General features: G+C 39.0%; 1 protein-coding gene across 2 annotated transcripts in view; it reads right to left on the reverse strand.

Annotated features, from left to right (window-relative positions):
• Positions 1 to 14,327, reverse strand: part of CPQ (carboxypeptidase Q) — a 159,177-nt gene that overhangs the window by 48,401 nt on the left and 96,449 nt on the right. For both annotated transcript variants that reach the window (XM_065751691.1, XM_065751690.1), the window contains exon 5: positions 10,057 to 10,168. In XM_065751691.1, the coding sequence (XP_065607763.1) occupies positions 10,057 to 10,168 (112 nt within the window). The remainder of the gene's footprint in view (positions 1 to 10,056; positions 10,169 to 14,327) is intronic.

Genomic DNA, 14,327 nt, shown 5'->3' on the forward strand with positions numbered 1-14,327 from the left:
CAGTATTTTCTAAGAAGAGTTTATGGAGGCTAGTCAGAATTCTTAGAGTCATCATGTTATTCTGACACTGCTCATCTCTTAAAAATACAGTAAGTATTCCATCTTTATGTAAAAAGTTTTTTCACTGCAAACCAAGACACTGGTATCACCTACAAGCAAATCATACAGCCGTTGAGCTTACAGCTTTTATAAAATGAAAGTAATAATGCCATTTATTTTGGATGTCCATACTTTTTCTTCTGAAGATGAAGAACTCTTCATTGTAAAATGGCAGGATTTGTGCTTTTGTTCTGCTAGTAGAAAGACAATCCCCTATGATTCAGAGAAACCTAATCTTACTGTTTGTGCTGAAAAGAGTCTATCTCCTAAGACCTTGCATTAAGAAATGTTTATTGCTTCAAAATTGAGTGAAGAACAATGATCTAATGAAGTTAAAAGCTTTGAGAAGACAAAGTACATCTTAAAAAAATGACAGTATTACTTAAACCATGGCTATGATATAGTTGAAATTCTCTGGAGAACCTCAAAGAAGAGCAGAGTAGCAGGTTTGTGACTGAGAATCTGCCTTTGTTTTATGTAATGTAATCTACTTGATATTCCTTTGTTCCATTCACAGGTTTTGCTTGTAGTGCTGAAGACAAGGTGTTGGTTGTATAGGATACTAAGAAGTGAATTAATCAGACAGTCAGAAAGATCTATGGCTTTAAAAAATAAATAAAAAAGAGTCATCCAGGGCCTCAGAGAAAGCCAGGCTGTCTCACACGGTCAGCTGGAGAAGAGACATGGAACTGCAAGAAGAAAAAGACAGAAAACGGGCAGGACAGATGCTGGAAATTGGGAAAGGAAAACTGAGCCAAGTCAAGTGAGCAGTGCCATAGGTGAGGGCCTGCCCCCCAACCACAGCTGATGCCAGAGAAGGGCTCCTCCAGTGGAGTGCTTTGGGTGGGAAGAGGACACGCCAGCCTCAGTCACAGAATGGGAGATTTTTAGACAGGCATCTGAAAAAAGGCACATAGAAATAGAAAGGGCTGAGGTAAGCAGGTAGGAAGCAAGTCTTGGTTTAGGAAGGACTGGGTTCTATCCGGAAGGAGGTTTGATGGATGGAGGGGCAGGCAAGTGGCACTGACTACAGCTGAGATTAACCCACGTAAATTTTTCTTTTTAAAAGAGAACAGGCTGATGAGCTTATGACAGACTAGGAAGGCAAGTTTTACAGAAGACTGGAAATTGGAAACATGAGAAGTTTGAGGTAGATTTATTTTTAGAAAGCGATGGAATATCCAAGAGGAAATGTCAAGGAAGGAGCTGTACTTACAAGACTAGAGGGGAAAGCTGTGAATGATTTGCAAGTCTAGTAACTAAAACTAACATACATTAAGCCTTTTAACTGGGGAGATGAAGAGAAGAAGGAACCAAAGTGCAGGGCCCCATGCTTTGGGCTGCAGCAGGTGCTGCTGAGGTGCCCACACAGCACAGGGACAGCATCAACAGGAGCCCTGGGAAATGCTCTACTTCGCTTGCAATTTTGCAGTGTTGGTGTCACGAAGTCCTCACTGAAAGTCCACCTTATTTTCCTTCAGGAAAAACCTCCTTCCTGAAGGGCATTCAGAGACCTCATAAAATTCTTGCAGAGTGGAAAAGGCAACGCAGGCCCCTCTCCCTCACTCCCTCTGACATTACAAGCATTAGATTTGATCTGACCTTTTACAAGTTGTGGCTCTGCCTTCTGCTTCTGCTGTCCCTCTGTTTGCACTGACTGCAACCCAGATCTGTTACGGCATCTATGTTGTCCTCAGAGCTGACAACTCAGAACATGCAGCAACCATAACTCATTTCACCATATGGAAAACATACACCCTAAAAATCTTGACAGCAAAGACAAGATGCCTCTGACTTCATCCAGAAAGGATTTCAGTATTTCACCATGCTGGCTGGGTTGCAAATTCGGTGGAAAAAAAATCATAATAGCTTCTGTCACCAGGTCCATATTTTCATAAATAAAGCACATTTTTTAACTTGAATTTCCTCAGTAAATTAAAGCTTGCAGTGCAGCAGCAGTCATAAGACACAGGGCAACACAGCTAAGGAGGGCAGTAAGCCTAAGTCTACTGCTCAATTAACAACTTTGTGAGTCTCCATGACTGAGCTATGTCAGCTCAATACTGAAGTTGAAAACTTTGGTATTTGCCAAATACGCATTCAGTTCCACACTGCAATGAAGGTTTAAATTAACAGCACACACATATATTTCATATTAAGTAGATTTAGCAGATTTGCAAAATATGAAGGTCAGAATAAAATATGCAGCTTTGGGAAAGTGGAAAGAATCTAAGAACAAGGAGATATTATCAGGGATATTTAATAAAAAAAAAAAAGGTCTACTATAAAAGCAGTCATTTAATGATGTTTCACAACATATCTGAGACAGTAACAACGACATCACTGCAGCTACAGAAAATTCTGAAACACATTTAACCACATTTTTATAAAGTAGGTTAAAATTGCAGTTATATGACTTCAATTAAACTAGCAGAAAAAGAATGACTCCAATACTTTTTTAATAAAATATCTCTTACGTTCTCATATATTAGCCAGTGAATTTGGGACTGAGAAATGTAACTTCATACAAAGACTACTGTGAACAGAATAGAAATCTGTCTTATGGTTTCTGAGTCACATTAGTTATGGATATAATTCAGAGGAGAATTACATATTCAATTTAAAATAAGTTTTAAGGTGGAAAAATTGCCTAATCAATTCCTTATGAGTTACATAAAATGTAATTCAGGTTGCACCCTGAAATTCTTATGTGCATAAGTTTAAAAACACTCCTTTACTTTATGTGTTTTTATACTAAAAACAGAAATCTGGTTGTACCAGAACCCTGCATACACCCATAGGAAAGTTGACTCATGAAAATCCCATTTCCCCATAACACTGGTAGAAGGAAGAAGAGGGAGAAGTATGCATAGGATCTATGACCAGAAATTTCTCCCTTTCTCATGTGTGCCCAGGTGACAGTCTAGGATTGTCAGGAACCCATGTAAAAGGTGTGATGGCTGGGAATAGACTTTGTCAACAATAACCCTTCCTTCATCAGATTGCTACAGCAGCAATGGCATTGTGCATCTTGCTCTATTCTATCTATCCTATGTTTCTAGGAAGAAGAAAATGTGCCCTGTTCACCTACTTGACTCCTAGTATGTACATCTCTGGCAGCTCCTTATAACATTTTTTTTTATATGGAAGAACCAGGATTTCCAGAAGCACTTGGAGGCACTGTCATAGCAGGAGACTCGTGGTCTCATGTGGCATGTAGACATGGCTGAACATGAGCTCAGTGCACATGTGACAACAGCAAGAAAGGGGAAACTTTTACTCTGTATGAGGAAACATCAATCATCACCATAGTTTTCTTTGGAGGGGAACTGACTTTCCTGAAAACAATGCCAGCTTCTTCAACACAGGCAAGATCTCAGATAGTAGTAAGTCACATGTTTCTGTTCCCAACAATGGAAGGATAAGTGGGTAAGTTTGTGATCTGGCACAGTCAGTGGCTTTCTTCTGAAGACACACCAGGTAAACACACAAGCTGGACAGAAAAGGGTGGAAACATCCATCTCTGGACTTGGGAGAATACCATAAGTTGACTAACAAGTTAGACCAAAACACAGCCATGCAAAGGTAGAAAGCCATCTCTGAAGAGCTTCTGCATAAATGTTCCTGAAAGAAACCTGAGACATGAACAAAAGACTTGTCAACTATTTCGTTCTTCTTATGTTAGCAGAGGTGAGACTCTGGAAATAACCCAGGTTGTAATGTCAAGTAGAAGACTCCAACAGCTTCTCTTCTCAAATGGAAAAAAAAACCCTGAAATTTGGCTCCAGCTTTTTCAATTAAAAAGAGACATAGCAGTTAACAATCACGTCTGAATATTTTCAGAAGAAAGCAGTGGAAATCATAAATCAAAACTGAATTTATCACTAACTCCAGTGGGCTCTCTACTGCTGTGAGAAGGCATAAAATGTTATGCATGGAAAGCTGACACTGCCATATGATCACCTCCTAAAGCCTTTTCAATGTTATTCTCATTATTCAGTTTGCCAAGCTCCCTTTAAGGATTAAAGTCCTGTGTTTCTAGAGCTGGAGGAGAAGGTGGCTTTGCCAGAGCTCCACATATGTGTTCCTTTGGGAGGGCACATGTGGACTCAGGTGGGAAGTAACCACCCAGGCCATGAGATGCAGGAATGCAGCTGGATTAGAAGCAAAGAGAATGCAATGCTACAGCTCCAAGATCACGGGGTACGTACTACCTGTTTCATGCTCAAAAACACTGTCAGCAAGTATTAATCCTGGGGAAGACTACTATGGCAGCAGGCTTTAAATGGTGGGAGAGAAGCACAAAAAAGAAACAGGCAATGATCTAGTGCAGCACTGAGTCCCACAGGCAGCCAGTCCAACCTGCAGGGGCTAAGTAAAGATAAAGTAAGACAAGAAGATAATGTTAAGGGTAATTTTATGGACACTTTTGACAAATAGTTGTTCCATCAGTCTTGCACCTCACTTGGAAGGGCAAATTCTTTTGCAAACCTCCTGTGGCACAGGAACACGAAAACATGATTTAGGCAAAACCAGAGCAGTAACTGCTGTAACATCAAAATGCTGGGGTAAATGGCATTCGCTATCTCCAAAGACACCTTTTGCACATGAACTAACAAATGTAAAATAGGAGAGTCGTAAGTCCAGCCTGAAAATAGGATGGGTTTGAAGCTTCCAGAAAACATTTGCTTGTGTGCTGTCTCTCCTAGAACTTCCAAGTACCCTCACATCGCATCACAGCTCGTGCAATACCCTGTGGATTACTTCTGCTCAAAATCAGGAATCCTTCAGGTGTTCCTCCCAAGAATACCCCACTGCCTTCCCATTATCTCCAAATTACCCCAAACAGTACTCTCACTACTGCCACAATAGTATTTGCTACTGCACCACAAAGCTTGTAGACAGAGCCAAAAGAAAGTATCCCTGGTGCTTACTCCCAACTTAGATGTGTGATGATTGAACATGCATTTATTATCATACAGACAGGATAAAAGCAGAACTTCTTCCTGTCTTTCCCTCAGTTGAAACATAAAGGAGCTCACCCATCTTTCCTCATTCATCCATTTGCAAAGAATGCTTCAGAACTTCATATTGTAAATATTTCTATAACTCTATCAAATTTAGTTAGAATTGATGAAAAGGTTACAGACTGAGGGAGGCTGGGGAAGGCAGCAGATGACACAGCTTGCAGGCAAACTGCACATTAGCACAACCTTACTGCCTTGCAAACCCTGCCTACGGTATTGAAGAGCATTTTCTTAAGAATCAGAAGTCCTCAGATAACCATAATGGCCACAGCCCACTGAAAGAAAGGGATTTTGCCAACTCAGCTAAGGTGCCTCAGCACCTGTAAAGAAAAAGGAATAAAGAGTACAAACTGGCCAAAACTTTCATCTTTCTTCATGTAAACAACTTTAGTGGAAATGCCTCCAGTTCTTTGTTTTTTAGGCAAATTAACCAGAAAGTAGCCCACCAGGGATCTTGCTGACCAGTGGCACGTAGGAGCTTCAGAAGTGCAAGGAAAAAAGCATTTTTCTTTCCTTTTTGCTTGGTTAAACTTCTGCATTAGCTGGAGAAAAGACCTGTTCAGGTAACATTGGACAGAATGGCCACTTTTTGGTGGATGTTTGTGAGTTCAGACAGGCTGGCAGTGGTAAGAGCACACACCAGCATATGTACGGAGCAGAGAGGATATTGATCAATACACCGCTGAAAGCTTTTTTTTTTCTAGAGTAAATCTGCAGACAAACAGAACTGAAAATGCAGGGTTCAGTTTCTGCACTGAGCAGCTATGGAATAGCCACATGAAGCAAGATTCACCTCACTGAATTGTAATCCATCCAAGTAGGCATTTATTATGAATTTGCTGTCTATGTCTTTCCTCTGGGGAAGGAGGAGAGATAAAAGCAACTACCAGTGGCATTCATTCTCATCACCGGGGTGTGGAAGATACAGAATTCACCTCCAGATGCTTTGTCTTCTGCCTCCAGGCTGCCTCCCTTTGTCCCACAATGAAACAGCATCAGTGTGAAATTAAAAAGTGAGATGAAAAAAAAAATACCACCAAAACCAATGTGTTGCATTTTTTCCCCTCAAAAAAGCCAGTGTTGAAGTCTCTGTGTGAAGTTGCTTGAGACTGTGTTACTGTTCTAACAGCGAACTTGGAGCTAATTCTTACAGTGCCAAGGAATCTACAGAAACACCAGGAAGAAAAAAATATATATAAATACAGCAGAGAAACTGCCAGCTGAAATAAAGAGAAAACACAAAAGCCAAGAATGAGGAGTCAGAAAATATAAAGCCTAACACATTAAGTACGTGATATATTTAGAAATAAAGTAAAAACTATTAGATACTTTTAACTGGAGCATGAAAACGATGCCATTTAAAATGTAACCATTTATACTGCAATTTTAATGATTTTTCAATGAATCTAATTTATCTGATCCTATGCCAAAAGCTACAGAATGGTTCAGGGAGGGGTTAGCTTGAAAGTACAGAACAGTGTTTTAATTACAATCATTCTCCAAGTAATGCATGGAATTAACCAAGTTCTAATTAACAAGCATAACTTGTGTCCACTGGCACCCCAAAGGTAACCCTGATATTATGATGAAACGCTATTAGATCACCACTAAAGAACTTGATTTAATAGTGTAGTAGTATCTCACTCCTCTGGAAAGAAATGGACCGTAGCAGACACAGACTCACTACACATTATACAAGTTATTTCAGAATGCTCACTTCAGCTTTCAGAAGGTGTGTCTATATTTGTAAGATCCATTATGCAATATGCAGACATCGTTTTCATGGCTACGCGGTACACCATGACTTTAAGACTCCCAGTAAACAGTGAAGAACTCAACATGTGCACTGTGACATGAGAGTTTAGTTGGTTTATTCCCATGCCAAATGACTGAAACTAAATTTATCAGAGTCCAAAAGGATATGAAACCAAGCCTTCACAGTTCAAGATACAATGCTTGAAACTACTGCATACTGAAAATGCAGTTTATGGAGTTGGTTTTAGATGAAACTCACTAAATAACTTCTCACACAACCTGCGTATCTGTCATTTTGCTGTCCTTTTTTTTGGTCAGATTTTATGGGCATTATGAGATATAAAATCTGCACTAAACAACATCACCTCCTGTGGAAGATGAAAGATGCTATCCTACATCGCAATATACAGATTAGATTTGATGACCCAGATGTTTTTTCCCAGTTGTATGCTCCCGGAATACACTGCTGTAAAAGAGCTCGGTGCAACAGCTAACCAGAACAGAGGGCATCAGTGAAGGCTTGGACATTTCTCTGCTGAGAAAACAGCATTTCACCACAGGTTGTACAGCAAACACAGGCTATACTACTAGAGGAAATCAAATATTTGAACAAGCAGTGAGTGATGCATTTCATTCATGCCTGAAAGGAAACACAGAGAATAAGAATTATACAATGTCACCGTGAAGTTGCCCTTAAGGGACAGGAAACAGTTTGTTCTGAATAGAACAGAATCAGCAAATACAAGAACTAATTTTTTTTTCCTGGAGGGGGAGGAAGCATAGACAATTTTCCAAGAATCAAAAAAAAAAAAAAAGGTTACAAAACTCTAAATGAAAGAGTAGGTCTAGATTCTTCTGTAGAAGAATCCTTTTTAGTTCACTTTTAAAAGAACAAAAATTCAAACACATGCATTTTGTTTTTAGACACAGACTGATATTCCAGTCATTATGAGGCTGTGAAAACGGAGAGATAAGGAGTTCAAATAATGTAAAATAAACAGCAATCCCCTTCCCAAGGATGTCTGATGTTCATCATTACAGCATGAGAGTGGCTAATCACATAACTGAGCTTGTCTACAAAGAGCTCTTCAAGAAACACTGAGATTGTTTAAGTGCACAAATTCTTCTGATTAGAAGCGGGAAAGGCTAGGTTCTTATATAAACTCTGCCAGAGCCAAGAGCAGGAACAGCAGCTGACTTTGTTTTTTAATGAATACTTAGAGCATTCCTATTGACCACAGGTTACAGTTCTGGAAAAAAAGGAATTATGAGGAAAAAAGATTTCATCTGATGAAAAAGGGGAAAAGCATCCCTGGATATCAACTCAACAATCTAAGAAGTCTGCTTTGAACTAGTTTTGAGGGGTGTAGTGACAAAAGCCCATATGGAAGTAAAAAATCTACAGATCAAGCAAAAGATTGGAATTTGTACTTCAGAGATCAGAAATCATACGACAGGCTAAGAACAGCAGGATACCAGGCTAAACTGGGAGAGGCTATATGTAAAGAGAACACAGACAGATGAATTTGAGTTTTTCACTCCAGCCAATTAGGTCAATGTCTAGGTCATTTCAGGTTTCAGTATCTGACTGTAGATCCCAGTCTGGGAGATGGTAACCATGAGCTGAAGTCACACAGCTGACCTCAGCTCTTTTACAGCATTTGTGCCACATTCACCCTCCAGCCTGTGAGGAATTACACATAATTTTCTCAGCACAACCATTTCTTGCTTATACACTCATACTTGCTCATCTTACCTTGCGCTCTACCTCCTGCACAACACACCCCACACAGGCACACGTAGGTCATGCCCTTCTACAACAACACATTGTCTGCAGCTTGCTTCTACCATAAGTTAGAAGAAACTCATGAATAAAACAACTCGGACCTTCATATCCCACACAGAGGGGACATGCAAGCCAGGAGGCAGTAGGCCGAGCAATTCCACACTGGTATTTTACCCATAGTGCTACTGGAAGAGGCTCATAGCATAGTGGTTTATTCCACTCAACTTCAGTTGAGCAAAAATTTTGGAGGAGGGATACCAGCAAGTCCCTGTTTGACAGCCTGCATGCTGGAACTTCAGCTTCAATAGCGTCCAGCATCTACAGATCAAATTCCAGAACTTGGTCAACTTGTCACCCTGCTCACGATCAAGGCAGGTTCAAAGAAGTGATCTCTGGAAAGACAATGTTACTGTGCATCACACAGACCTACTGCAGCATGACATTATGGTGTGCAGGATCTCTGGGTCACGTTATTTGATGACATATGAGCCCACTGTGGACTCATTTGCTAGGACACTACGGTGAAGTACAATTTGACAGAAGTATATCCTTGCATTGATGAGACTCAAGCGCACGCCCCCTTGGATCTGGATTACTTTCTGCTAAGGAAGAAAGTTGTCACAGCCCAAAGCAAAGCCCAAGCACACAGCAAAATAAAAGCAGTGCAGATATCAGGAAATCAGCCCTAAAGTGCAAATCTTAGAGCCCACCATCTTGATAGCGTAGTTGTATTTAAAGGTATTTGGTGGAACAAGACTAGGCAGGATATAAATTTATTTAGGAAGAACAATCAAGGAAAAGGAACACTGAAATATAAATCTTAGTGAAGTTCTGGATCAGGATTGATGACTCTCTTCACATGCAGGTGAAAAGAAAAAGACCAAAAGTAGAACCGTTTGCTGGATCCAGTCATTGTTGCATGTTTTTGATAGAGGCATAGATTAACTTGTCTTGAGAATCTACGAAGAACAAGGCATGAGTGTGGAAATTAAATTAACTGAACAGCCACAGGAAGAGCAACGTGTAAGACAGGGAAAGATTTAAGAACGTGCTCAACGTCAATGCTGTTTAAAAGGCAAAGAAAAATATCAGCTGATTTTCATGCATCTTCATAAAGCTTCGTCTTCTTTAATAGGGAAGATTAATGTATCTTATACTGGGCTTTCATTATCTGATACGAAGGCGCAAAGCACTTTCTAGATCACTGACTGATGCTTTTTGATGACCCCTATGATGAAATAGATTTAACAGACAAACTTGCAAAATATTTATACTAAGTATGAATATTTCTGCTCAGCGAAATGGATAAGATGGAAAATCCAGTTTATACAACATAGAAAACATTCTGGCCATATAATACATTAATAATATTTAAAATTAAATATTTACCCAGATCCTTAATGAGTGATAATGCTTCCCAGGATATAAATGCTCCGCCACCATCATCCATAGCTCCCTGTCCAACATCCCAGCTGTCCAGATGTCCACTGACCAACACAATCTGGAAGAGCAATTATGAGAAAATGTATCTATATGAAAATGATAAATCAAAAAAGTCAGTTCAGCATTTAAGCATTTTAATGATTTTGTCATAAAGTTGACTTCTTAGTTCAAAGCAGGAGGAGAAAAACATTTCACATAAAACTAAAACGTTGTCCTCTGTCACAGAGCGTAAATCTGTGATAGCCAAATGCATTCTGCTGCTTCAAACCACTGCTTAAATCAAATAGATACACTGTGAGGAAAGTTTAAATGAAAGGTTTTGTCTTGAACATAAGTGCATATTTCCTAGAGATACAAGGCTACCATACTGCAGAATGAGGAAAAATTCTTTCATATTTCAGTTATGAACTGTTTAAGCCCTTAGGTATGAAATTTGATGAACCCAATTTTTGGTTGCATAAGTAAGAAATATGAACTTGGACTGAAGTTATTTCCAGATAGAAGTTGTTGTTTTATTGCTATTATCTATTGCTCCTACCACAGAGGACCTCTAATTTATTACTGAGTCCCTTATGCACTGCAACAGTGACAAGGTATTTTATAGTTCTGTTAGCCATAAGGTTATTGTAAATTAAAAACTACATGGCAGCAAGTCCCAAATGGCTTTTTTGAAAAAGAGAGCTCTGTGGCTACAGTAGATGATAGCATTATACTCATCCCCAGAAACACCCCTTTTTAGATCTGAGCTATTTGAAACATTGACAAACAGTGTCACATCAACACCAGGAATTAGACAGCTCTCTAACTGGACCTGGAATTCTAGGGTGATGGATCTGTGACTGGAATGGGGAAGTCAAGGAGGGAAAAGAACTCTCAATCTGAGCAGACAGCACATGAAGTGTGGTAAAATGATGCTATGGGACAAAAACAAGAGCACAGAGAAAAAACTGAAGGAGACCTTGAAGCACCCAGCTGTGTCCTACCCAGAATTAGACACATGTGAATGGATGCTTCCAGCTCCTTGGTCTGTTAATGTCAATCAGATCTCACTGGTGAACAACACTTGCTCTTTCTGCCACCTTCCACTCCCTAAAGAGCTTTGGAGTAAGGATCACCTGGCATTTCACCTCAGCTTTCATTCATCGCAGGACAAGCACTGTAGCACAGAAAATGAGATCAGTTTTTCGTGTTATTATTCCTGGATGGTGAGAGGACAAGGTGCCGTGTGTGCAGCTAACCTTGCAAGGAACTAACTACTTTCCTCCTTACAAGAGGAAAATCGTAAAAAGTATTTACTTGTTACCAAAAATAATGCACAGCAAATAATGCACTACAAGATAAAAGCATCACATGTTAAAGAAATCACTGTATTTTTTAATCCAACAAGACAGAAACTCAGGTATGGCCCTTTGCATTTAGCAAGGGCCATGATATATTTCTAGTCACATTTATCACATTGACATGGGTCCAATCAGGGTGCTCCAAAACCCTTTGCATTCAGAAAATGCATCATATGTTTATAAACAGATATATAATAATTAAAAAAAAATAGAAGTGTTATGCTTTAGATGCTGGAAACTCTTGCAATCAAAATCTGAAGAGCAGCTTACTCTTTCCTTCTCAGATGTTTCAGCTCTCTTTTGCAGTTACACAGCCTGAACATGTATTTGCTTTGCAGCCCAGAGTGGTAGCAGGCAGACAGGCTGCAGCAGTCCTTCTTCCAAAACCTCTTCTGGTCAAAGACAAATTGTGACTGCAGCAGAAGCCTCAGATTTACTCAGGAGGTATTCCTGCAATGTAGCATTGTGGTCCTCCCAGGCTCTTTGTTAAAATCAGCAAACAGTACTATTCTGAGACACTTCTCTGCAGAAGTTCTTGCTCTGTAGCTGGTCTCTGCTATAATAGCAATGTAGCTGAAACCAGATAATCTAAGAAAAGCCATGAGGAAGACATCTTTCTGAAATGAAAGCATAACAGATGTGATCACTGAATTACTCATCGCTCTTTTCAGTTTCTTGTTAGGATGGATGGAGGGCACACAGATACCCACATGCATGCATGTGCACTGGGATGAGCCATGCTTTGAGAGCTTTTGAAGCATGGGCAGCCTTTCTGCTATGTATGCACAGAGGACAGATCTCAAAGAACACCACATACTAAAAAAAAAAAAAAAATTAAGGGAAAAAAAGAAAAAGGAGTAGAAAAGACTTTGAATGAAAACGTAACTGCAGTTAAAAGGATGAACATGTGTTCCCAACTTGAATGTCGCTGCAATGCAGTTTGTTTATTTTGAGCAAAAATCGGTTTTAGAAAGATAACTACTTACTCTCCTGGGATGTGCAACTTCAAACTGAACTATTTAAATCAAGTACATAAACTCATTGAGAAACAAGTTTACAATAGAAACAATGCCTTGACTTCAGCTGGGAAAGAAGACAGCACTAACACTGCTCCCTGGCAACAACCTCAATACGAGTGTCTGACAGGGAGTTACTTCTCATTTCTGTGAAACAACATGCATTGCAACAGCAGGAAATTCTGAATCAGAAGGTGGTGTAATCCCCTTTGGGAGCAGACTCCGATCACAAAGCATTTTTATCAACTGCAGAACATTATACCAAAACAGATCAAGGTTCAAGCAGACTGAGAAATGCAAATAATTTTATGGATGAACTTTTACTTGAATTCCCTTAAATGGATGCCAACAGCAATTACATAAATACAACCCACGTACTTTTATGTGGAAGTTTTTGCAGAATCGTTGTTTTTAAACTATTATATTTGTGCAGCATCCACTAAAATGAGTTTCAGTGATCACGCTGATCACTGTAAACCATTATATTATTTAAAATAATATTATAGTTGTATTGTAATTCTATTACAAGTGGGCTAATAAGAAAGACAGTTAAAGCTAACAAGGAGGTATGATTATTATATTTTTCACGTTGCTTTCAAACATATTATGTGGCTCTCCCCTCCAAAACTGCACACAGGCTAATGACTTACATTTGTACAAAACATCCATATAGAAATGTAAGCACATGCCAAGAGAATGTAATCACTGCAAAACAATTTAAGTAGATGTAAGTATTTGCTTTAAATATACAGAGAAACCACAAGCGTTTGTACAAGACAGCCTAAATATAGCAATACATATTTGCCAAATCAACTAAATACACATTTAGGATAAATACACAAGGATAAGACAGCTTGCATGTCACATGACAACTTCAGAATTGGCAGTGACACAGCTAAGAAAATACTGCCCTAGACTCAGTCCTGATACCTGAAGTGAAACTCCAGGTAACATTGCAAATAGAAGTTGAGTTATACTATTTCCTTCTGCAACAAGGTTATGATGACTATTGGATGCTTATAAATCAAACCCAGTACTTCAGTCAAGCATGCTAAAATATTTTGAATGTTACTGTATATCTTAAATATTTATATAACTATATATTTTTACATTTTATATTTTTAAAACAAGATCAGGAAGAGGAACCATCAATACTTTCACATAAGCCACAGAGCTATCTTTTTTCTAAGCATGACTTTTTTGCCACTAAAAATAACCACTTATTCCATATGTATTCACACACGCTTACTCAATTTGTCACATAATAAGTCCATCAAATGTAGGTGAACAACCTTCTGCTGGGTTGGAGAAAGTTTTAGAAAAAGTCTATTATGGTTACAGTTAGTTTCAGTAATGTCATTTGTACCTCTACAGGTATGAAGCAAAGGCTTCTTTCTGTGCAACATTAGAGATGATAAATGACAAATATTAGGAAACATTTTCATTTCCAGAATCCAATCTAGAATAATATTTACACCAAGCTGTGAAAACTAGCGTGCAATGTTATTTCATGCCACTGTGGTAGATGGAAATGGGAGAGTAAGAAACTTGTCATTCATCTTTGCCTTTCATGGGTGAAGAAGATTTCATGTATACCTAAACTTCAAGCTAAAACGGTGAAGAGCTCCACACTGTAATTCAAATTCTTTTCAACTGCTTGTCTACATTTTTAACCAAATACAGCCACCATTCAGTCATTTGCCCAGGCAACACAGACCCATGGTGTTCCAACCCAGTTGATGAATTACCTGGAAATTTATGGAAAGTATTTCTATTAAAATTTGTATGGTTCTTTCTTCAGTTTGATTCTAAGTAAGTCCATCTTTAGCTCGTGGTACAGCAATAGGGTCTTATGCTACTT

The sequence above is a fragment of the Cyrtonyx montezumae genome, unplaced genomic scaffold (genome assembly GCF_038088225.1).
Source record: "Cyrtonyx montezumae isolate F1298 unplaced genomic scaffold, pur_monq_1.0 scaffold_8, whole genome shotgun sequence".
NCBI lineage: Eukaryota > Metazoa > Chordata > Aves > Galliformes > Odontophoridae > Cyrtonyx > Cyrtonyx montezumae.